This window comes from Elephantulus edwardii, unplaced genomic scaffold, assembly GCF_000299155.1.
Source record: "Elephantulus edwardii isolate Elephantulus edwardi_28Jun2011 unplaced genomic scaffold, EleEdw1.0 scaffold00039, whole genome shotgun sequence".
NCBI lineage: Eukaryota > Metazoa > Chordata > Mammalia > Macroscelidea > Macroscelididae > Elephantulus > Elephantulus edwardii.
The window spans coordinates 20,945,145-20,969,820 of NW_006399789.1; the positions used below are offsets into that span (position 1 = coordinate 20,945,145).

The following is a 24,676-nucleotide window of genomic DNA, read 5'->3' on the forward strand; positions in this document are numbered from 1 at the left end:
AATTAGAATTTGAATTTACTAAATTTGTTGGAATGGAGAAAGCTAGGTGGTCATAGAGGGGAGATGATTACAAGATAAAAATTTTATTGCCAACCAGTTGTTTTAAATTGATAGAGGCAATAGAAATAAATGTTCAATTACAAAAAGGCGAAGCAAATTTAAAAACAATTAACTATTCTTGAAAAATGTATTGAAATACTCTGACAAATCAAAAATTATTAAAAACAAAAAAACCTGAATTTTATAAATGGCAGATAAATAGGGAGCTCTGGTGGCCGAGTAGCATGAAGCTGCACTGCAATGCCAGATGTACATGGTTTGAATCTACCAGATGCTCTGCTGGAGAAGGAGGGACAATCTCCTCCTGTACCAGTCAGATCCGATTTGACAGTACAAACACAACAAATAATAAAATAAAATTTTTTAAAAAAAGGAAGATAGAGATGTCTTTGAAACATATCCTAAGGAAATAATCTGAAATGTCGAGAATATTTGCACATAATTCATTGTAGCATTATTTACAATGGAAAATAATGCAGCCCTATAGTCGAAGAATGCATGTTAGATTTTTATGTGTTATAGAAGTCATTTAAAGAGACATTTACTAAAATGAAGAGATTATCAATGTTAAACAAAGAAAGCAAAATATAAAATTATTTTTTAAATATGTGTATAATTATATTGAAAAATTACTATTTCCAATATAGTGTTAAAATAAGGCAAGATTTAACAGAATTTGAGTTGATAATAAAATTATGTAAAAAAAAAAACCAATTTTCCTGATTTCTTTTCTCTTTTGATATTCTGTGCTATGAATATTTTTATAGTGATCTTTTATTACTGGTTAAAATGAAATAATAATTCTGGAGATTGATAACTAAGTTTGAACAAATTAATCAAAGCTGTCTTAACTTCAAATTTGTTTTTCTTAGGATAGTTTAGATTCATGTAAACTTTGCATATTGAAAAAGAATGTATTTCTTGAATACTTTCAATTATTTAGCATTAACTTGAGTAGTTGATATTAACATTCTTCTATTTCTCATTAACCTTTCTCAACTTTTTAAAAATCTTTCAGGAGCAGTACCGTTTTTGCTATGATGTAGCTTTGGAGTACCTGGAATCATCGTAGTTGGGTGAGACTTGTAAAAGTTCATCCCAGCAGAAACCTGTTCATCTGTTTTACCAGCAGTTGTACCTGTTACACCTGTGTAGAAAGATTTTGATGTGGGGGGTGGGGAACTTTTACATTCAAGAAGTGAAAGTATTTTTCTTATGAAGTTGTGTATCTTAATAAAAAGGACTGAATTAGTTTCTATGACTGTATTACAGCACCAACATTTTGTGCCACATAAGTTATATTTCATTCAAACCAGATTCAGAGAACCTGGTCAGATGAGAAATTATCAGTGTTTGTACAATGAATACACAGCCTTTTCTCTCCTGATTTCAGTAAAGCAACCACCACATGTTGCATGAGTTAATTTTTCCTATGCAACATTTTTCTTCCACCCCCCCCCCTTTTTTTTTAGATAAATGATGTTACATCTTTAAGGAAGAAGAAAAGACAAGCTGTGCAAATTCATAGTAAATTTCTTTTTTTTATATATGTCTCAAGTATAGCAGATCTCTCTATAAATATATAAATATAAATAACTGGCTTATTTTCTTTTAACGTGTAATGATGGCTGGATCATTTAAAGTTCTTTTTAGAAAATAACATAAGCCAAAGACTCAAGTGTAAATATGTCTATATGGAGAAAGCACATTATATTTATTGGTTACTCGCATTCCTTTTTGATGGTTTAAAAAAACTACCACCACACAGTCAAATTCTTCCCCTCACAAAGCTTTTTCTTTAGCTGAAATTGATTGTAAATGATTTTTGTAGGTTATTTTTTGTATGTTTTGGTGGAAGTAGAGGGCAAACTTTTTATTCACAAACCAGGAAGTTCTTTATAGTGATTTTCTTGTGTACCTGCTTGTGAATTACACTTAGGTAATCACCTTGGCAATTGGGTCTTTTAATAGAGGACCAAATTAAAAAGTTGCTGAAAATGTCTAGTTTTTTCAGAGTTTCATGCGGTAAATAATGGTTTGGTGATCACATATGAGAAATGTATATTTTCAAAGGACTTGCTGATAACTGAATTGCACAACAGTGAACATAGCCTTTAGGTATTGTTTCAATTTTAAAGGAATCAATATTCTAAGCCTGTGGGCAAAGCACTGGTCAAGAAAACAAGATGGCAGGGTTTATGCTTTCAGGGTCAAGTTTTAGCAAACTGTAAACTGTCAAGGTGATAAGAATGTTTTGTTTGATGTTTACATGCACAAGCTTTGGGTTCTGCTCGTCATAAGCGTGAACAAATCAATGTCAGATACCTGTTTTGTGCATTGTCACGGGATCCCCAAGTGAACTTTTCTACATGTGGTCTTGTTCACATGCCCTGTGTAGCTGTAACTTCACATCATCCTCATCATCAGCTTGCAGTTTGTTATTGACTAAAGCATTCCAGTATCCTCTTTCTAGATTGCCAGTACATGACATGGTGCTTATAAAGATTTCAAGTAGGAGTGAAATAAAGTTTTTATAATTACAACGATTACCATTTGCACATTATTTTCTGCTCTTAATTTTCATGCTTCGGCTCCCAAATAATCTATTTCTTCATTCATTGGCTAGACCATGACATTGCACACAGGGGGTGTTAGGCTGCTAACTGAAAGATTGGAGGTCCAAACCCACTCAGTAGTGCCAGTAAAGAGATTTCTTGAAGCTTACTTCCACAAAGAAGATGGTCAGGAAAACCTAACAGGGCTAATTCTTCTCTTTAACACGTGAGATCACCATGACTCAGAATTGACTCAATGGCAATGAGTATTTTTAAATTTGTGTTGTTTATGGCTTTGTTTTCCATATACTCACCAAAATAAGTATATCACAGAAATGGTATTAGAAACAAAACAAATGTCCAAACACTAGTTTTCATCTTGGGTATTTTTAAAAAATGAAATGCCATCAAGTCCAGGTAGGTAAAAGAAAAGGAAAGTAATAAACAATTTCTTTTTCTCTGCATGTGTTTTCTATGTATATATTCCACTATCTTTTTATGACACATACACATCTTTACTTCTTCCATAATCATAAATTTGACAAATAGTAATAATTACCTGGCTTGACAGATAAAGAGACTGAAACTAATGAGAAGGTAAATTACTTTTCAGCAAATTTTAGTCTCATTTAGCAGCTCACTCTTCCACTGAAGTCCTTGTCATTTTGACAAAGAAAATTTGCCACTTCAATCTTACATGTCCTCATGAATTGAGTTCCTCACAAACATATTCAACTCTCATTTGCTCTCTATATTATTAGACCATTTGTAAATCTCATTAGTAAGAATTCGGCCTCTTTTTTTAAAAAAAAAAAAAAAAAGAGTAAGTTTCTTCAAAGTGCAGAAGTGTTTAACAAAGAATCCACTGGAATTCACCTAAGTGTAACCAATATTTCATCACTTAGTCATGTTTACAATGCTGTTAAGCTGAGGTTTCTGCATTCTTACATGACCTGATTCCATTCCTGCTAATGTGTTGACCACACACAATACCAAAATTCCCACAAATACAGCCTTCCAGAAGGCTACGGAACTTCCAAATTTAAACAAAGGATCGAACAAGTCAGACTTCTCTCTTCGACAAATAAAAATGGCTTTCTTTTTTTTTTTTTTTTAATTTGGGGAACACAGAAACAAACTCACCATGAGATGATGGAGTGAAAGAATGGTGCCTAAATATGTATCTCTCCAAAATGCATATTCAAGAAGTCATACGTTCTATCCTTGTGCTGATCTCTATCAGAGTTCCATATCTGGCCATTCCATATCCAGCTCTATCCTAAGCAGATGTCCTAGCAGAGCTCAAAATGTAGTCCTATGTTTTTATAGTTGAAGTCCTCTGATAGCTATAAAGCTATTCCTGCTTTGGCTATCATAAAAATATAATTTGTAGAATCCTTTCCTTGTATGGAAATGCTAGGAGTACTAGGATCAGAGACATAAAAAAGGAATTATGCATTTTAATCAAGTACTTTTGAAATTCTTACATTCTTCTTAAGCAGCCTAGATGGTTTCTATACTTAGTCCTTGTCGTCAGGTGTCACTTATACAGTATTCTGTGAACCACAGTTTGCAAAGTTGGTCTATTCTACACAAACCTCATGACCTCTACCGTGCTCAGCCATTATTGTGGTTACTGTGTCAGTCAACCTAGCTTAGGGTCTTTCTTTTGCTGACCTGCAACCATTCATATATAGCATGATATCTTTTTCTATGGACAGCCCATTGTTACTGTTATGTCTGTCCACTTTCTACCTTTTCAAGCATGATGTCTTTTTCCAAGGGCTCGTCCATCCTGAAACAAATTTTCACCATCCTTGACTATAAGGACCATCCTGGTTACACATCCTTTATGATATAATTGTTTGGATTTTTTCTGTGGTCCATGGGATGGTCAGGATTCCTCCAATGCTACAACTCAAAGACATCAAGACTTCCGTCATCCTTAGCCATTGTCTAACTTTCAGATGCATAGCAAGTAATTGAATGGACCATGGATTGGACTGGGTCTATCTTAGTCTTTAAAGGGACTTCATTGCTCCTGAGCATGGTGAAGTCCTTGACAGTAGATTTTTCCCACTTTGCAACACTTCCTTTGATTTTTTTCACATCCGATACCAAGGATGGTGGTGTTTGTGAATCTCAGTAAAATTAATTATTGACAACTTCAATAATTTCTTCAGCTATCATGATGTGGCCTATCGGCCCAGTTGTGAGGATTTTTGTTTACTTGATGTTGAGATGTAATCACTGTTGAAGGTTGTTGATTGTCGCTTAACTAAAATAGAAGATAACCTATTAACCTGTGAAGAATGTTTTTTGAAATTTGCCTTGCTTTTTATCGAGTGACCATGTATATTTATACTTCATTTTTATGCCCTTTCCCGTGTACTCTTTTTAAATAAGAAAAAAGTTTGAAATTATAACTTTGTCCCACTCACAGAATATTGGTAGAATATTGGTTACTTTTTACTCTATAAAATGTTTCTCTAAGCAGAAACTAGACATCCTTCTTATACATAGTTCAGTCTTTTAACAAATACCATTATGTAATTTAGAGGAATAGGATGTTTTATTCAACACTATCCCAGGTGAATATAGACAGCTGTATGGCCTTAAATAAGTTCTCCTTGATGTTTATCTCTGAAGAATCCCTACAGCATAGATAGGTTTGGAGTAGCAGAGAGATTATCTGAATTTGTTCCCAATTCTGGTTTATTCAACAGTCTGGAGAGTTTTACAATATTACTTCTAAATACAACAAGGAAAAGTTCTGCCTTGGGATCTACTTTTAAGCTTTAAGTGACTTCTAGAATATAAATTGTCCAAAAATCAATGGAAATGTGTAGATTTAAGATGACTAAACTTCCATCTTCCTCAAACACAAAAATACTGTTGTTATTGACTCCCAAGAGACAACTGGATTCTTTTAAATCATTTAAGAAAACATAAGGTCCCTGTAGAATATGTGAAAGTTCCTTAATGTTAAAATCTGCCCACAGTAAGAAAGGCAAGAGGGATTTTATGACAAGTATCATCTCTCATAATGCATTTGCTAATTGAAGAAAATTGTGTGTAATATCTAAGATTTAACACACACACACACACACACTGGTGCTGATTTCTTTTGATGCGGTATTAGTCGTCACATGGTTTGATCTGTGTTGATACAAGATGCTAGGTAAGCTACTACTCAAGCTGACACCATATACAGCAGAAAAAAGTGCTACCCTTTGAGCTACATTTGAGCCCATTTTTGCAGACACTATCTCAGTGAAAGTAATCCTCTTTTTCACCTACCCTTTACTTTATCAAGCTTGATTCAAAGTCTAACCGTCCTTGCTCCTAAGAAGCATTCTAACTGTATTTCTTCCAAAATAGTTTTGTTCATTCTGGAAGTCAGTGGTATATTCAATATTTTACTATAATTTGAAGGCAACAATATTTTGGTCTGCCTCATTCATTGTCCAGCTTTTATCTGCATCCAAAATTATGGAATAAAATTTTGAAACTATCAAACAAAAAATAAATAAAATGTAGAATGCAAAGGAGAAGAATACATAAACTGACTCATCAACAAGATCTTACATAGAAATTATTTTTCTCTATAGTGATAAAGAGAATACAGAACTTGAGCTAAGAAATACAATATTCATCGCAATAGTTAATCACAAGATTGAATACTTGGGAGTAAATCTAACTAGAAACACAAAGGATCTATTCAAATAAAATTGCAAAACATTACAACAAGAAACAAAAAGAGACCTAGAGAAATGGAAGAATATACCTTGCTCTTGGATAGGAAGACTCAATATTGTGAAAATAACAATTCTACCAAAGGCAATCTACACATTCAATGCAATCCCAATACAAATACAAATTACTCTCTTTAATGAGATGAAAAAGGCAAGCAAAGTACTCCTTAAAAAAGAGAAACAAGGTAGGAGGCATCTCACTCCCTGATTTCAAATTCTACTACAGTGCCATGGTGGTCAAGACAATGTGGTACTGGTACAATAACAGACACATAGATCAATGGAATAGAATTCAGAACCCAGAAATCAGCCCATCTACATAAGGTAAACTGATTTTTGACAAGGAGATGAAATCAGTTAAGTAGGGAAATGATAGCCTTTTTAACAAATGGTGTTGGCAAAACTGGAAAATTATCTGCAGTTTGAGAAAACTCAAACAAGACTTATACCTCACATTGTACCCAAAAACCAACTCAAAGTGGATCAAGGACCTAGGACTAAAACCAAGGCCTCTGAACCTCATCAGACAAAAGCTTGGAAGAACTCTAGAAGCCCTAATCCACAAAATGAACAGTCTTGCAAGCATCCTGAAAAAGCTACAACCAGGAGAGGATAAAATAGATGAATGGGACCATCTAAGAATCAAATCCCTATGCATATTCAAAAACTTCTCCAACAGAGTAAAAACGAAAGCACAGACTGAGGAGGAATATTTGGTAATGACATGTGTAATAAAGGAATTATATCTAGATTTTATAGAATACTCGAGCACCACAATAAGATAAACAACCTAATAGCAAAATGGGCACAGTATATGAATAGACACTTCACCAAAGAAAACACTCAGATGGCAAACAAATACATAAAGAAATGTTCAAAATCCCTAGTTCTAAGAGAAATGCAAATCAAAATAACTATGAGCTATCATCTCAACCCAGTAACAGTAGCAAAATTCAACAGAGCTGGAACTCTTATTCACTGTTGGTGGGAGTGTAAACTGCTATGGAAGGCAGTATGGTGTTTTCTCAAAAAGTTGGAAATAGACCATTTGACCCAGCAATTCCACTACTTGGAATATACTGTAAACAAACCAGAACTGCCACCCAAGTAGACATATGCACATCCATGTTTATCACTGTGTTGTTCACAATAGCAAAGAGATGGAAACAATGCAAGTGCCTATCAGCAAACAAATGGATTGAGAAGCTATGGTATAGTCACCCAATGGAATACTACACAGCACTGAAAACACAACCCAAGGAACTCATGAAATATTCTATAAAATGGGTGACTCTGGAGGACATTATGCTGAGTGAAATACCTCAGTCACAAAATGACAAACACTGAATAATGACACTGCTATAAAACAGGACTGACATAGGGGTTGGGGAGAAACTAAGAAAAGAATGGACAAATAATGTACACTGCATTGAAAAAGAAGAGAGAAAGAACTGTTTAAACGGAATATATGTCACTTGCATGACAATAGTCCAGAATAAGAACTGCATAGTAAAGTGGACTGGGGTGGGGGTGAGCAATTGTACAACAACGAAAAAAAATTAATTTTTTTACAAAGATAAGGGCGAACTGAGGGGGGGCAGGGAGGAAAATATGCAACAATGAATGAATGGAAATCCACATTCTCTTTAACTTTCATTCAAATCTCAGTTAAAAAAAGAAATTGTAGATAGATCACTATCTTGTTGGCAGACACAGTCATGTCAGGCACAACTCATAATGATCCTGTGTACAACAGAACTAAACCCTGCCTCAATCTGCATCATCCTTACAATGTCACCTAACCTTAAGACCCTACTCACACTCACTGTATCAAGTGATTTCATTCAGAATGGGCCTCTCTTTTGCTGATTCTCTTCAAAGGATGCTGTCCTTCTCCCACACTGGCCTCTTTCATAACATGGACAGAGTCTGTGATGCTAAGTCTCACTAACCTTGTATCTAAGGAGCACTCTAGATGTACTTCTGCCAAGGAAGACTGTCCCATCCTATGCCATCCTCACACTCTCTAACACACTTGAGCCCATTGCTGCATTCACTGTGTCAGTCCACCTGTTTGAGGGTCTTTCTCCCTTTCACTTACCCTCCACCTTTCAAAGCATGATAGGAAAAAGGTATGAATGGAAATATTTATCACAAAGAGGGCAGGAGGAAGATGCATACTGTTACATTTTGAAGATTGCAGTCAACTTCCTGAAGCAACATGTATGAGTTGTTGAATGGAAATGTGCCTTGTAAACTTTCACTCAAATCACGTACACAAATATTGTCTATAAAAAATGTCTTTTGTCCTGATTCTACAAAACACTTACCTGAAGAATTGACTGTGTTTCTATTATATCCACAGATCTCAGCTCTGTTGTTGAGCCACTGTTTTAAATGTTTGCCATTTCAATCTTTAAGAAATGTTTTTAAAAATGAGTTTGAGTTTTCTATTGTCCTAAGATATCTGTTACAATTTCTCCCCCCACACTTGTATCTCATATTTATCTTATTTTCTACATTATTTTCTGTTTTGAAATGAAATGTAAATGAATCTTTACTCCTAAGACAGAAGAAAGGATGCAAGGTCAATGTCTCTATCCACGCCCTCCTGACTGGACTAAGTTTAGAAAACCATATGTCAGGAAACAACTAACACGTTTCACCTAGTAAGCACCCTAAAATGATGACTAGAAAATAAACCTTCTGGAAACAATAACATTGCAAAATCAAAAAGAGGGCACTCATTCTATGAGCTCCATCACAATGCAGAGTAGCATCTGTGCGGACATCACATTTCCAGATTGTGATGGGACCTGCTGACTTCCATGGCAGGTGCAAAACAGTGTGGGCTCTTGCCAGCCTACAGTGGGCACCTGAACGCCAGTTCCAGGAACTTAATTACCTGAAGCACAGTCAGAAAGCTCAGATTGTTGCACTTTCATGTTATAGTCTTGGCATGATAAAATGAGTATATTTGTTCATTTCTTACTTTTCAATGTCAAGTTCTTTATCATCTGATATCAAATGTGGTCACTGAGGGAAAAGATGTATCTCCACAGAAGACAGATTTTGTTTGTTCTAAGAAATGATAGAAGGTTAGAAGACTTGGTTGGTTTTGGTTATTGTCGGGTCAGCTCTGACTCCAGGCAACACCATGTACAACAGAATGAAACACTACTTCCTGGTTCTGTGCTATTTTACTATAACTGGTGTGCTCCCACTCACTCATTTGTTGAGGCCAGTTTGCATTTCTAGTGCCTTCCAAACCAAGAAGCTAATCTTTTAGCATCATATCAAACAATATTCTTTGTGTTCCATGGCGTTTTCATTGATTAATTTTTTTGAAGTAAAATTGCAAGCCTTTCTTCCTAATTTTACTTAATCTGAACTCACAACTGAAATATGTCCACCACGGATGACACTGATGACATTTGAAGGGCCAGTGGCAGAACTTCTATAGAGATGCATATTTCACCAGTCTGACAACTAAGAGAAGCAGAAGAGAGGGACACTAGAGAGTACAAAATCCAATGTGGGTTTTTTGTTAAAGTTTAAAAGATTAAAACCTAGACAAGTTATATATCTAACAACAAAAGGCCATATGGGAAATATTTTAGTTTTTGCAAACCATCTGGTTTCTAGGTCTGTGTTGCAACAATTCAAATATGCTGTTGAGGTGCAGAAGCAGCCATCTATGTATTACATGCAAAAAAGAGGCGGTAGACCTTTGGGCCACAATTTGTTGCCTTCTGTTTTAAATAATGGCAGAACTGGTTCCTAGACTGAGATTTTTACTAAGGTTAATAATCTTTTTGTTGGATTTTTTTATGGATCCTAGACAATGAATGACGTTAGCGAAGCAGGGATGATGAGGATGGTACAGTATTGGGCAGGGATTTATTTTGTGGTACAGTGGCAGGGACACTGTGAATCAGAGATGATGTGTTTAAAGTTTCTTGAAATGATGGATGTCTCCTAACCCTTCCTTAATTTCTGGCTTCTTACCATGATTATTTCCTTTACTCTCTTCCATTTTCCAGGGTGATTTTACCAATAAAGTGTTTTAACCAAGAAAGAAAAGCATAGAGCAGTTATTTAACAGATCATTACTACTCATAATACAGAATATTTTCCATTAGAATTGATTCAGGAATTCTGGAAACATGTACATAGGTCTTGTAACGTGAGTAATGACAATTCTAGTTGTATATTGATCTACAGCATATTGTCACTAGGAAGAAATGTTCAGGGAATATAGTCTCAGGATATTCTAGTAAAAAGTGACCATCTTGCTTCTATTGAACATTCTGGCAGAACTTTTTCCCAGACAGCTTTATTCCCTCTTTTGACAGTTCATGGTATATTCAATATTCTTAAACTTGCCAATATTTTACTTCTTCTGATAGTTACAATCAAGGAATATGGTAAGTCCAGGATTGCTACCTGAATAGTGATGTGGAAATTGTAATTGTTTTCCCTTCATACTCTCTTCGCATAATTTGTCTACCCTTAATGACCATAATCTTTCCAGAACTTGAGCAACACTTCTCACTTCAAAATCAAGGCTGGATATGGAAATATTACCCATTATTGTTTTAAGAACGGACTGGGTTAATTTAGCCAAACCTAGAAAATAAAATCCTAACCTGATCAGGGCTCTTCATTTCAGAACACAAGTGCTGCTCTCCACCCAGCAAATAGTGTTTGTGCATTTTCTCTGACTACATTCAGAATGTTAATGTTCCCACAGCGCTGTTGTGTTTTGTTTTTTCCTTTTGGCCCTTACTTTATTTTTACTCTGTAAGAGTTCATTGATGGTTGGGAGGTAGAATTCATGGTGGTGCAGTCTGTAGGGCGTTGCACCACTAACCCAAAGATCGTACTTCTCTGACCATCCGAATCCACCAGCTGTTCTGAGGGAGAAAGATAGGCAGTCTCCTCCTGTGCAGTTCACAGCCTCAGAAACCCTACAGGTGCCAACTATAAGTCAGTTTCAATACAACAGCAATGAAAGAGAGAGGAAGGGGGATTTGGGTTGAGTTCAGCCAGTGTACTCAATGCACAGCTTCCACTCATTTATTAGTGGAGATTTGCATATTTATTTGATGCTGAATAAATTTGAGGAGCAACTTCTAGACCATTGTAGACTACAAAGAAAAGGCTAGAGATCTGTTAAACTTTCTAAAATCAGCCTGTGAAAACTCTGTAGCCTGTAGAGCTCAACAGTCCTGTCCACAACCAATCACGAGAAAGGCACAGGCCTAGACAGCATTTTGACTTTTTGAGCCTGAGAGTTTCATGAGTCCAATTTGAGGAATCTTAGGTGAAAGCAAAACTACCAGAGGAATGTCTCTCTGTGTTTCATTGACTATGATATTTGACTGTAGAATCCAAAACACTTGGTTGTGGTTAAGGGAAGCCTATACTTGGACCAGGAGGCAGTCGTCAAACAGAGCAATGAATCACTGAATGGTTTGGAATCAGGAAAGGTATATGCCAATGAAGCATCCTATCTCCAGACTTTTTTGATCTATATGTGGAACAGATCATCCAAGAGGCTGGGCTCTCTATGAGAAGGAATGTGACATCAGGATTTGAGAAAGATTCATTAATAACCTACATTATGCTGATGATAAAACCTTGCTTGCTAAAACAAGAGGGTCTGAGACATTTGCTGCATAAAGTCAAGGACGGCTGCCTTCAATATGGATTAAAACTCAACATCAAAACAAAAATCCTCACCACTGGGCTAATTGGCAACACCATAATAGATGGAGAAGAGATTGAGATTGTTAATAGCTTTAGTTTGCTTGGTTCCATAATCAACACTTTTGGTACCAGCAGTCAGAAAGTCTAAAGACAAACTTCATTAGATAAATCTGCTTGTCAGGGACCTCTCCAGAGTACTGGAGAGCAATGATGTCAAGTCTTGAGACTAAGGTGCCCCTGATCCAGGCTGTGGTCTTCACAATTATTTGTTATGCATCAGGGACTAAGAATGATAGAACAATTAGTGCCTTTGAGTTGTTGTGCTGGAAAAAAGTGTTGAATATACCACTGACTGCTAAAAGAACAAACAGGCTTGTTCTGGAGAGGATGAAACCAGGCAGGTCCTTGGAGGCAAAGATTTTGAGGCTTCATCTCACATATTCTGTGCATATTGCGAGGAGGGACCCGTCCTTGGAGAAAAAGGGCATCATGCTTGGAAGGCTAGAGGAACAGCACAAAAGAAAAATCCTGAATGAGATGGATTGAATTAATGGCTGAGGTAATGGGGGTAGGTGTGTTGGAACCAATAAGATTGGCTCAGGATAGAGCAGGTTTCAGAACTTTTGTACATACAAGAGACTCACCAACACATAATAACAGAAGCAATAACAATGCTCATGTACCACTTTATCCAAATTGTTTGACAATTGCCTATTTTCTTGTAGCTTTTGTACCAATAAAGAAAGAAATCAACTTCTTTTTAAAAATAATGTTCTTCTTTTGGTGACTTAATTTTACCTTAGTCTCCTGGAACTAGAAATCAAGAATGTATAAAAAACCTTTTTCCACTTGCTCACCGCCTTCTACACACATATAATTAATTATAAAGCCCTACCAAGTTAATTTTTGTATAACCTCTATCTCTTCTGGCACAGAGAATAGTTTGTTCACCACAATATATTTTCACCTTCCAAGGTACATCAGTTTTTTCCTTAAAAAGTGATTGCTTCTTTCCAAAAGAGTATTTCCCAGATCCGGGTGCCTTTAGATAAGGCCATATGTGTACTTGTGAATAAGAGGTAATACTTGCCTTTTCTGCTGCCTGCTGTAAGCAGGTGGTATCAATAATCAATCCTATGGAATGAAATACCCACAGCTGATAGACTCGTGGATCTTGAACGAGCATGTGGAGAATAGACATCCACTAATCAAGAGCATCTGCATTATATTGTTATGAGAGCAGAAACAGGAGGAGCAGTGTTGCTACAACCACTAAGTAATGCATCTGCTACCCAAAAGGTCTACTATTCAACTACATCACCCCCAGAATGATTACAGCCAGAGACCTTATGGGGCAATTCTACCTTGTCGCACAAAGTCAATATGAGTCAAAATGGGTTCAGTGTCACACAAACAGCAAAGCAAACAGGACTTTCTAGTTAGAGAACCTACTAAAAAGGGAACTCTGATAAGCTAGTGGTAAAGAATTGTGCTATTAACCCAAAGATACATGATTCAAATCTACCAGCTGCTCTGTGAGAAGAAAGATAGGCACTCCGAAACAATTTACTGCCTCGGAAAACCCACTGGGAGGTCGGCTATGAACTGGTCCTGACGTGATGACCCACAACAACATAAAAGGTAGGATTTTTGTAGTTGTTACTATAACACCAGCTAATATATACAGGCACTGTTTCTAAAATCTTTTCATGAACTTATAAAGCTGCTTTTATTTCTTTTAATTGGCTTGTTTCAAGTATGGTTCAAAGGTTCTCCATCTGGGATCGGGTCCAAGTTCCTTAGGATAGAATACCAGGTCTAGAGCAGCCTGGAGCCTGTTTATTCCCACAGCCGTATCTCCTGGCAGGAATAATTGTACAATATATGGTTCTTTTACTCAGTTGGAAGAGCTCAACTCTACTAATTTAAGACAAAATAGGAGGTTTATTTGACACTTACTGGGAGCATGAACAGCTCTGTGGTGTAAGAGAAATCCATGTAACATTAATCCAAGATGTTCAATTTCTGTGTTTCTCTGAACATTTTTAATATGAAAGAAATAATGTCTAATTGTCCCACTGACACAGGGTCTACTTAGGTAAACAGGACTACGACAATTTCAACCAGAGGACTTTTTTATTATTAATTTTTTGTTTTAAATGGAAGGTTCCTGGGTGGCCCTGACTCAAGTGGGCATGGGCAGGGGACAAGGGGGGATGGGAACCACAGCCAGAGGACTTTTAACAAAGGAAGCAGTTGCTAAAGTGTTAGAAGGATGGAGGAAACAAAACTGGTAAAATGAAAAATAGTAACAGTGGAGTTGCTAGGGTAAACATTTATTGTTGTTGTTGAGTATTGCCGAGTCAGAATCGGCCCATAGTTGACCCGCCAAGTTTTCAGAACAAAGGAAAGGAGATAATATTACCAGAGCCAGGCCTCTTTTGCCTCTAGTGGAAAATAGGACCACTGTGGAAACCACTGCTTCTGAAACTGCCAAAGCTTCTTGACTCCGTAGCTTCCAGATATGTTTTGAAGCCTTCTCCTCTGTTACAACTCTTTTTTTAAAATTTATTGAGATTTTAATGAAAGTTTATAAAGAACTTGGATTTTCATTCATCTATTGTTGCACATTTTTCTCCCTGACCTCCTGCCCCTCAGTTCGCTTTTTTCTTTGGAAAAAAAAAATCCTTTCATTGTTATACAAACACACCCCACCCCAGTCTACTTTGTTGTTGTTGTTGTTTAATGTCGTTGAGTCTTAGACGACTCATAGCGACCCTATGAACGAACAGCCTGAGCACTGTACGTACATAGAGTTTCCGGAGGCAAGCCATTTTGGAAGTGGATGCCGCCCTGCTTGCAGACTTGATTTAGTCGGGAAGCTCCAGCCAACACTGTCCACCATGGGAGCCCATTACCATGATTAGCACATCACTGTCACAGGCTTCAGCATCACAGTAACACGAGTTACCTCTGTACAGCAACGCACAGACCAGTGCTATACCACCTAGAAGAATGTTTGACAGAAAGACAATTTGAACCTTTGGGCTTAAGGCCGCCTCCTGGTTCAAACCCTAGGCCCAAGCTGGCTAGCCTCACTCCAGGGACAGAGCAAACCTGCACGTCAAACACATTCCCGGAAAAGCAGTCGACTCCAAAAGCTTGCCACGATTCTGGCACTCCTGCCTTCTACTTTACTAGACTCTTAAAGGGCACAGAAGACTGTACTTACTCACTGCTGCCAGAACATCAGTAGAGAAAGAAAAGGAACGACTTATCTTTTTTTAATTTTTTTTCTCGTATTCTACCAATAGAGTACTCGAAAGAGCTGACTATAGAATTTGGGAAATAGAATTTGTAAGTGGAATAGAGTTTGTAGTGTTCTCTAATTACATAATCTATAGGGAATTGTACTGCTAATTCAAATCACAATTATGAGGTTTATTAGAGAAGTTAACAGGCTGTAATTCAGGTCAGCAGAAAGATACAATCCCTCAGTTCTGGCAGTTTCCCAAAAGTGGCCACATGTCCTTTGACTTTCATGAGTTAAGTCAATGTTATAAAGTTTTAGTCCTAATAGTTATGGCATCTTCCCTCAGCCCAAGCTTGAGTTGAAGACCTCTGGCTTTGGTTCCATGAGGTGGTAGTCCCAACTCAGCTCTTCCTTATTCATCCAGTAAGTGAAACCTTAAGCTTTGCCTCCATTTCAAGGGCTCTGAGCCTGTCTCCATCTCAGGGGGCTCAGTTCTAGCTCCTTCTCAAGACCTCTGGCCCTCTCTCTCTCTCTCTCTCTCAAGGGCTCCAGCCATGTCTCTACATCAAGGTCTCATTCAGTCAACAGCAAGACGATGTTAGGTGTCATCAAGTTAAATACAACTTGTAGCAACACTATGAACAACAGACCTGAATTCTGTCCTGTCCTGTGGCACATTCCTTTCCAAAGAGTCCAGCTATACAAATTATCTGCTCAGTGCACAGATTGAATAGATAAAGAATTACAACTTTGGCATACACTTTTCCTGATTTTAAACCAGGCAGTGTTTCCTAGCTCTTTTCTGACAACAGCATCTTAGTCTGGATATAGCTTTCCATGAGCACAATTAAGTGTTGAGGGTTCCCATTCTTTAGTTTGTTATGATTCACACGATCAAATGCTTTTGCATAGTCAATAAAGCACAAATAGGTATTCTTTTGGTATCTCTACTTTAAGAATGTTTTGTACAGTGGATATCATGATGGGCACAGTTCCCCTTTATGGAGTTAGTCGAGGTCAGACGTGTCCATTTCTCTATTCACAGGGTCTCTAACCTATATCAGTCACAATAATAAACATTTAATAACAGTAACTTCTTAGCAATCTAAATCACAATTCTAACTATATATTCCTCAAACATACGTGAGTTCCTCTCCAAGGAATAGCCCCTACTAACAACATACCTAACACTACACATCCCATTTACAATCTTGTAAATCTAAGTATCTTCAGATGTATTTAGAACATAGAAAGTTTGGAGACTCACGTGTGAAGTGATTGGATTCTGGAAGATGGTTTCTCTTATCTTGGTGAGGGTCAAATGTAGACTGTTTGGGATTTGTTTGTTTTTCTTTCACAATCAGGTGTGAGCCGAATAGATTTGCTGCATTTAGCTAGCTATGAGCTGTGGGCTGGAAGACTCTTAGTTTAGAGTCAACCAGGTCCTGGTGAGCGGGCCTTGTATTTAAAAGGCTGTTTGATGTTAAATGTGTTTGGAATGAACATTCTTCTAAGTGGTATAGCACTGGCCTGTCAATTTGCAGTACTGAAGTAACTTGGGTTTGCTATGATGCTAAGCACTGTACCTCTGGTATGTCAAATGTCGTAATGATTATCCATCGTAGACAGTGTTTGATGGAGATCCCAGATTGATTCAGGTTTGGAAGCAGGAGTGGCATCCATTTCCTAAGCCACATGCCTCTGGAAACTCTATGAATGAAGAGAAATTATGATCATTACAGTAGAGGGTTCAGGTCTCATCTTCACAGGGTCACTTTGAGTCATGCTCGACTTGATGGCATTTAACAACAACTCGTTATAAGAGGAGCAGAGAGCAGCATAAAGATAGCTAGGTTTGACCTCTACTAACTTCATAAGGTGGAACAGCCCCTCTCAAAATCATCTACAACATAAAACTACTTCCTGTGGAGTCAGGCATGTCCTTCCATATTCTTGAACCTATTTACTGGGTTCAAAATATGTTGCAGTGACCACATAGACTTCACAGAATATGGGGTTTTCTAGGGAAGTTCACAGACTTATGTAACAGCAAGACACAATCCAATAATCAAAAGAGCTCATCAGTTAACAGCAAAATACAGTTTCTCAGTCCAAGAAACAATTTCTCAAACCACAGGGCTTCGGAGTAAACAACAAGATAAAATACCTTAGCCCAGACAGCTTTTTGGTTAATAGCAAGATGTTGTTGTTAGGTGTGATTGAGTCAAGTATGACTCATAGCCATCCTAAGGGAAAAAATATATCTGAACCCTGTTCTATCCTTTGCCATCCTCACACTCCTTGACACCGAGAGCCCATTGGTGGCAGTCACAACATCAGTCCACCTGGTCAAAGGTTTTCCTCTTCTTTGCCAACCCTCGACCCTTCCTAATATCATGTCTTTCTCCAAGGAATAGATGCCCAGATAATGTGCTGTGAAAGCCTTATAATTCTTGCCTACAAAGAGCACTTCAGTTGTGCCCTCTCCAACATATATTTGTTCTTTTGACTGTCCATGTGATGTTCAGTGCTCTTTCACAACACCACATCCAAAGCATCAATTCTTCTTCTGTAATCCTTATACTAGATACAACCCCAGAATCTCTAGCTCACCAACTGCACTGTCTACTTCCTGTTCTTCTCTTGTGGTGAGATTTTCCACTCTTTGCTACAAGTTAGTTCATGGGAGAAAGATTGGAAATCCCCTCCTGTTGTGATTTACAACTTCAAAAGACCAGTGTATGGTCACTGTGAATCAACTGGAAGCCAGGTGATTGTTAATTCTGTTGTTGTTTGATATTTATCTAAGGAGCCTGATGATTCAAATGGTTAAACATTTAGTTGTAACTGAGACATTACCAGCTCCAAACTACCCAGTTTCCGTGGGTAAAAGACCTGGTGATCAGCTTTGTATTGATTATAGACAAGAAAATCCTAGACAACCTACTCTGTCATATGAGATCTCTATGAATTGAAAGTGACTTCTTAGAACCCACCAACAACAATAAACTACAGAGTAACAGATTTTGCTGCTGTTGTATGCCATTGAGTTTGAACTGATTCATATCTTGTTCACCAATTGATTTTCAAACTATAAATCATATGGGAAATGATTGCACTTCTTTTTCCTGAGCAACAACTAGTAAAGTTGAACAGTCAGTTGGCTTTTGGGTTGGCAGCACAACTCTTTATTAGTAGGCCAATAGAGGTTCTTAAAAGATTTTGTTAGAGATACCAAGTGTTTTAACCTGAATTAATTTAGAGGAAAATTACCCAACGTGGTGGTAGTGGTTGATCACCTTCAAGTCAAGCATAACTCATAGTGACCTTATGAACAAAAGGCCTGAAGCCCCTCTACAACTATCGACATTTATCAAAGCTCATAGAGTTTCTGGAGGCACGTTATTTAGGAAGTGGATGCCACTCTGCTGATCTAATCTAGTGAGTCTTTTAAAAGATGGACAAGTCCACAAAAGATAGCAAGTGCTGTCAAGTTGACTACAACTCATAGTGACCCTATGAGCAACTGATCTGAATCTTCCTCTACCCTCTTTGTCATCCTCATCATCTTTAATATTCTCAAGCCCGTTGCTACAGTCACTGTGTCAAACCCTCTTGTTGACAATCTTCCTCTCTTTTGGTGACCCTCTACTTTACTGAGTAGGATGCGGGTTTTTCCCCCAGAACTGGTTCCTCCTTACAACAGGCACATATTGTTGTGGTAATGTGCATTGAATTGACTGTAACTCATAGTATCCCTATGAATAACAGATAGGAACCTGGCCTTATCGTGTCCCACCTTCTCCATCTCTGATATTCTTGAGCCCATTGTTACAGTCACTTTGTCACTCTGTCTTACTGACGCTCCTCCTTTGCTATGCTGATCCTTAACTTTTCAAAGTATGATGTCTTTCTTCACGGACTGGCCACACCTAACAAGGTGATCATAGTGTGTCACATGAAGCTTCACTATTTACCTCCAAGGATCACTCAAGTTGCTCTTCCTCCAAGACTTGTTTGTACTTTTTGCAGTCCATAGGATATTCAATACTTTTCTCCAAAACCACAAATCAAAGATACTGATTTTTCTTCTGTCATCCTTAGTCATTGTCCAACTTTCAGACGCGTAACAAGTAATTGAAAAGATCATAGCTTGGATCAGGCACACTTTAATATTTAAACTGACATCCTTGCTCTTTGATATTTTGGACAGGTCCCAAATAGCAAATTTCCCCAATCCAATAAATCTTTTGATTTCTTGACTGGTGATACCAAGGGTGTTTGTTGATTGTGGATCCAAGTAAGATGAAATATTTGACAACTTCAATCTTTTCTTCAATTATCATGATTATTGCCCAATGACCCAAAGGTGAGGATTTTCATTTTCTTGGTGCTGAGACAGAATCCATATAGAAGGCTGCATGTAGTATTTGATCTTTTACAGTAAATAATGCAGCTTTTCCTCAGTTTCAGTAAGACAGGATGTGTCTTCTGAATAATGTAGGTTGTTTATGAGACTTCTAATCCTTATGTCACATTCTTATGCATAAAGTCTAGCTTCTCATATGGTTTATTCAGAATATATATTTAATGGATATAGAGAAAGGATACAGACCTGATGTACACCTTTCTCATATTTGAACTGTGAAATGACCCCTTGCTGTGTTCAAACAACAATCTCTTGGTTTAGGTATGTTTCACAAAAGCACAATTAATTATTCTAAAATTACCATTTTATCAATATTTGCCAAAACTTGTGATCCACACAGTCAAATGCCTTTGCACATTTGATTGAAAAAAACAAAAAACACCACAAAACACAACAGATAGATATCCTTCTGGTATTCTCTGCTTTCGCCAAGATCCATTTGACATCAGCATTGACATCTCTGATGCCATGGCCTCTTCTAAATCCAGGTTAAATTTCTGACAGTTCTCTGATCTGACCATTTTTGTATAATCTTCAGTAAGATTTTACTTGCATGTGATATTAATAATATTGTTTAATAATTTCCACGTTCTGTCGGATCACCTTTTTGAGGAATTGGAACAAATATAGATGTCTTCCAGTCTGCTGGCTAGGTAGCAGTTGCATGGATTCCTGGCACAGTCTGGTGAGCATTTCCAGGACTGCATCTGTTTACAGATATATGTACATACAGATATATAACAGATATATTTCTATGTTTGGAACATATGAATTGGTATTCCATCAATTCCTGGGCATTTAATTTTTTTTTTTTTGCTGATGTCTTGCAATTACAACTTCTTCCTTTATCAGAATTGGTTCTTGACCAAATACTGCTTTGTTAAATGATTCCATGATAGTTTCTTTTGGTACAAAGATTCCACATTAGCCTCTTTTGAACAATGATTCCATATATTCCTTTGATCTTCTTTTAAGACATTCTGAATCATTCAGAGTTTTCCTATGGCCTATGTCAATATTGTAACTGGAGGTTTGAATTTGTATTGAGCCTTAAACCTGCTGTGCCAGAACTCAGTCCTGCTGCTACAGATACCCATGTTGTTATTCTTGTTGTTGTGTGACATCAAGTTGAGGATGATACATAGCAATTCTGTGAACAACAGATCTAAATCCTGTTCTATTCTGTGACAATCTCACTGTCTCTGATACACTTTAGCCCATTGCTGCTGTCACTATGTCACTATGTCACTATATCTCATTGGAAGTCTTCTCTTAAGTTGACCCTTTACCTTTCTAAGGATAATGTCCCTTTCCAAGGAATAACCTCTCCTGGTAACATGTCCAAAGAATGAGAAATGACACTTTGACATCCTTGCCTCCAAGGAACATTCTGCTGTGCCTTTTCCAAGACATACCTGTTTGTTCCTTTGGTAGCTTATTAAATATTCAGTACTCTTCTCCAGTGCCACAGTTCAGAGGCATCAATTCTTCTTCTGCAATCCTTATTCATAGTATTTCTTAGATGCAAAGCAAATTATTGAAAAGACCATGGTCTGAATCAGGTGCAACTTATTCTTCAAACGGCATCATTGCATGGACTTTTAACTTTCTTCACCTTACAATAAATGTGACCTGGAAAAAATGCAAAAGGCAATGAAAGTAAAATCCTAAAAGATACTTAGAGGAAACAAGCTTGTTTGCAACTCCAGAACTAAAGAACAACACTATATAACAGCGGGATATCTTACAACCCCACTACCAACCCAAGAGGAGAAGGTAATTCATGCCTGGCTTATTGTAAGCCCCAGAAGAGCCATAGATAGTAGCCTGAATAGGTTGTGTCACTAGCTTTAATGGGAATACCATTAACACTACCAGGAAAGCCTGACACTACTAGAAAGGAGATTTAATCCATAACTATAAGAGGATGGGAGAAGAGTCACATTCTCCACTAAGCTTGAGACTCCCTTATCTTCCAAGAATTTGAGAAGGATGTGACACTGTAGTTAGTTGGCACCAGAAAGATATAATTACTTATATGGCACCACCCATACAACTAGTGGCTTTGTATGGATAATTTCTGGTCCCTAGAAACCTAAGACTTCCAAAAGACAAGGATAATTAATGTTACAAGAAAGACTCTACTGTAGTAACTGGCCCACCTATGAAGGACCTTTTTTTTTCTCCATTGAGTATGAAACTCTTTCCCCACTAAAGATAGTGAGGATAAGACCACAGCAAGAAAGACTCTGCTTGCACAGGAGAATTGGTTCTAAATCCCTTTTTTATCCCTGTATGCCTGAGACTTTCCCGACATACTGGGTAGCTAGGAAAGATAGTAAGAAGGACCCAGTGACAACAATCACTACAATCGAGAAAGACCTCCCTTTCTCCACACAACTACAATCTAACAGAATGACAACCCAACAGCGGCCTTAACCCAGGTGAAATCTTTCTCTGTTGGCCTGAAATCCCCTTTTCCCACCTAGAGACCTAGGAAACCCCCTTCCACTATCTTATACAATACTAGCAAGGAATAGCTATGTAAGAGCCACCATATAAACAAAAATGGACCAAAATCACAATAAAATACTGAAAAACTGCCATTGGAGCAACAGCCTACTAACTTAGATTCAGTAATTGCCAGCTAAAATAAATAAATAGCATCTAGTATTATCCAACATAATATACAAAATATACAAAGAAGCATCTCAAGTTACCTGTTGTGACAGTTAATTTCAAGTCAGTTTGACAGGACTGTGGAGTTCACTTGTTTGATCAAATACTAATCTAAATATTGCTGTGAAGCTATTTACATATGGTTAACATTTAAATACTATTTAAATGTTATTCAAAAGTCTTTAAAGGGGCATTAGGATTGGAGAAAGATGCATCAGCAGTCTTTATTACACAGATGACACAAACTTGATTGGAGAAAGTGAAGAATATTTGAAGCACTTACTGCAGAAGATCAAAGAATACAAGGATTACAACTCAGTGTGGATTACAACTCAATATTAGGAAAACAAAGATCCTCATTGCTGAACCAATAGGTAACTTCATGATAGATGGAGAAAAGATTGTAATTGTCAATTATTTCATTAATTTAGATCTATAGTCAACAGTCATAGCAACAGCAGTCAGTAAAACAAAAGATATATTGCAGTTGGAAAATCTGCTGCCAATAACCAGTCCAAAGTGCTAAGAGCAAGGGTGTCAGTTTAGAGACTAAATTATGCCTGATTCAAGCTATAGTATTTTCAATTTAATCCTATGCTTGTGAAATTTGGACTATGAATAAGGATGACAGAGAAAGAATTGATGCCTTGGAATTATAATGTTGGTGAAAAGTATAGAATATCCCAAGACTTCCAAAAGAACAAGCAAACCTATCTTGGAGAAATTGTACCCGGGATGCTCTTTAGAAACAAAGGATAGTAAAAATTAATCTCACATACAATGGCCATATTGTTAGGAGCAGACATCCTTAGAAAAAGACATTATTCTTGTAAAGATTGAAGAGATAGAGAGTAAGAGACTCGGTAAGATAGATGTCACACAGTAACTGTGACAATGCACTGTAAGTGTAACAGATTTTGAGGATGGCACAGAACAAGGTATATTTGTTTTGTTTTGTTCTTTTATTAAATTTTGTTAGTTTTAATGAACATTTACAGAGATTTTGGGTTTTCATTCATTCATTGTTGCACTGTTTTCTCCACCCTCCTCCCCAGTTCGTTCTTCTCCCCCCCCCCATGTCTGCTTTAATTGTCCAATTGTCACAGTGCTTGTCAAAGCCAGTTCTGATTAATCTCCTTTGTCGGTGTGTCCTTTGCCATTCCCTATCACTCCTCCCTGAGAGAGACTTCACCCTGATTCATAAGGAAAAGGGGATGGCGTATTCTCTTAGCTACTTCCTGCTGAAAAGGGACGCTGTGGGTTTCAGGGTGAATGTCTTCTCTCACTACTCTAAAGCGCCCCCTTGGCAGTAGGAAACACATAGACTATTATGGAGATTGATTTTGGAATTTAGATGCACTGTTATCAATTGTGTTTAGCCATACATAGAACAAGGTACATTTTTGATTTGTTGTTTACAGGGTTGTGATGAGTACTAGTCAGCTCAGTAAGACTTATCAACAACCACCACTTGTAGGGTGTCTGAAATACATGTGTTTTTGTATGAGTATGTCAAGATACATATTTCTAATGTATCTTCAAAAATATTCCTCCATCATGTATACTATTAAATAATTCAACATATCAACATTTGACTGTAAAAATGTTCAACTACTTTACAGTAGAAGATAATGCAGTGTCATCTTCTCAATTATTGAATTCAGAGGTAAAGTTTGTGACCCTGGAGCCCCATTATCTTTTTTTCAAAATGAAAAAGTACTTGTTCTATTTCATACTAAGGGAGTGGTAGTAGCTTCCAGAGGAAAGGGAATAGAATTCTTGTTATAACCTTGTTCTGGGCCAACCTTATGCCCAATGAAATGAAACTAGCTGTAGCAGAGAGAAAAAAAAAACACAGAACAGTGAAGACAAATCTTGAATGATGATATGTGACACATGAAGGGTTGGAACAGGGTGATGTAGCAAGTACTCGGGTTATTACTTTAAATTAGTGTGAAAAGACCAAGGACTGCATAAGGATGACCATATCTGACTTTAACCAACTCCACAATAAGTAACAGTCCCTGTCAACATCAACAACACAAAACCAATTCCCATGAGATCCCCTCACATTCCCACTACTCTTTCTACTTATCCCAAACACCAATATTACTGCTTTATCATGGTTGTTAGGTACTGCTGAGTTGAGTACAACTCATAGTGACCAGATGAATATCTTGTCTGAATGCTATCTTATCCCATGCCATCCCCACAATTACTGACACACTCAAGC

The 24,676-nt window shown here is 37.3% G+C and overlaps 1 protein-coding gene across 4 annotated transcripts in view; it reads left to right on the forward strand.

The window, feature by feature from the left end:
* The window catches only part of PTPRK (protein tyrosine phosphatase, receptor type, K), an 801,885-nt gene extending 799,281 nt beyond the window's left edge, over positions 1-2,604 (forward strand). For 2 of the 4 annotated variants that reach the window (XM_006884996.1, XM_006884997.1), the window contains one exon: positions 1,079-2,604. In XM_006884996.1, coding sequence (XP_006885058.1) covers positions 1,079-1,132 — 54 coding nt within the window. In that variant the 3' untranslated portion in view covers positions 1,133-2,604. The remainder of the gene's footprint in view (positions 1-1,078) is intronic. The other 2 variants (XM_006884995.1, XM_006884998.1) reach the window with 2 other exon arrangements.
* The last annotated feature ends 22,072 nt before the right edge of the window (positions 2,605-24,676 follow it).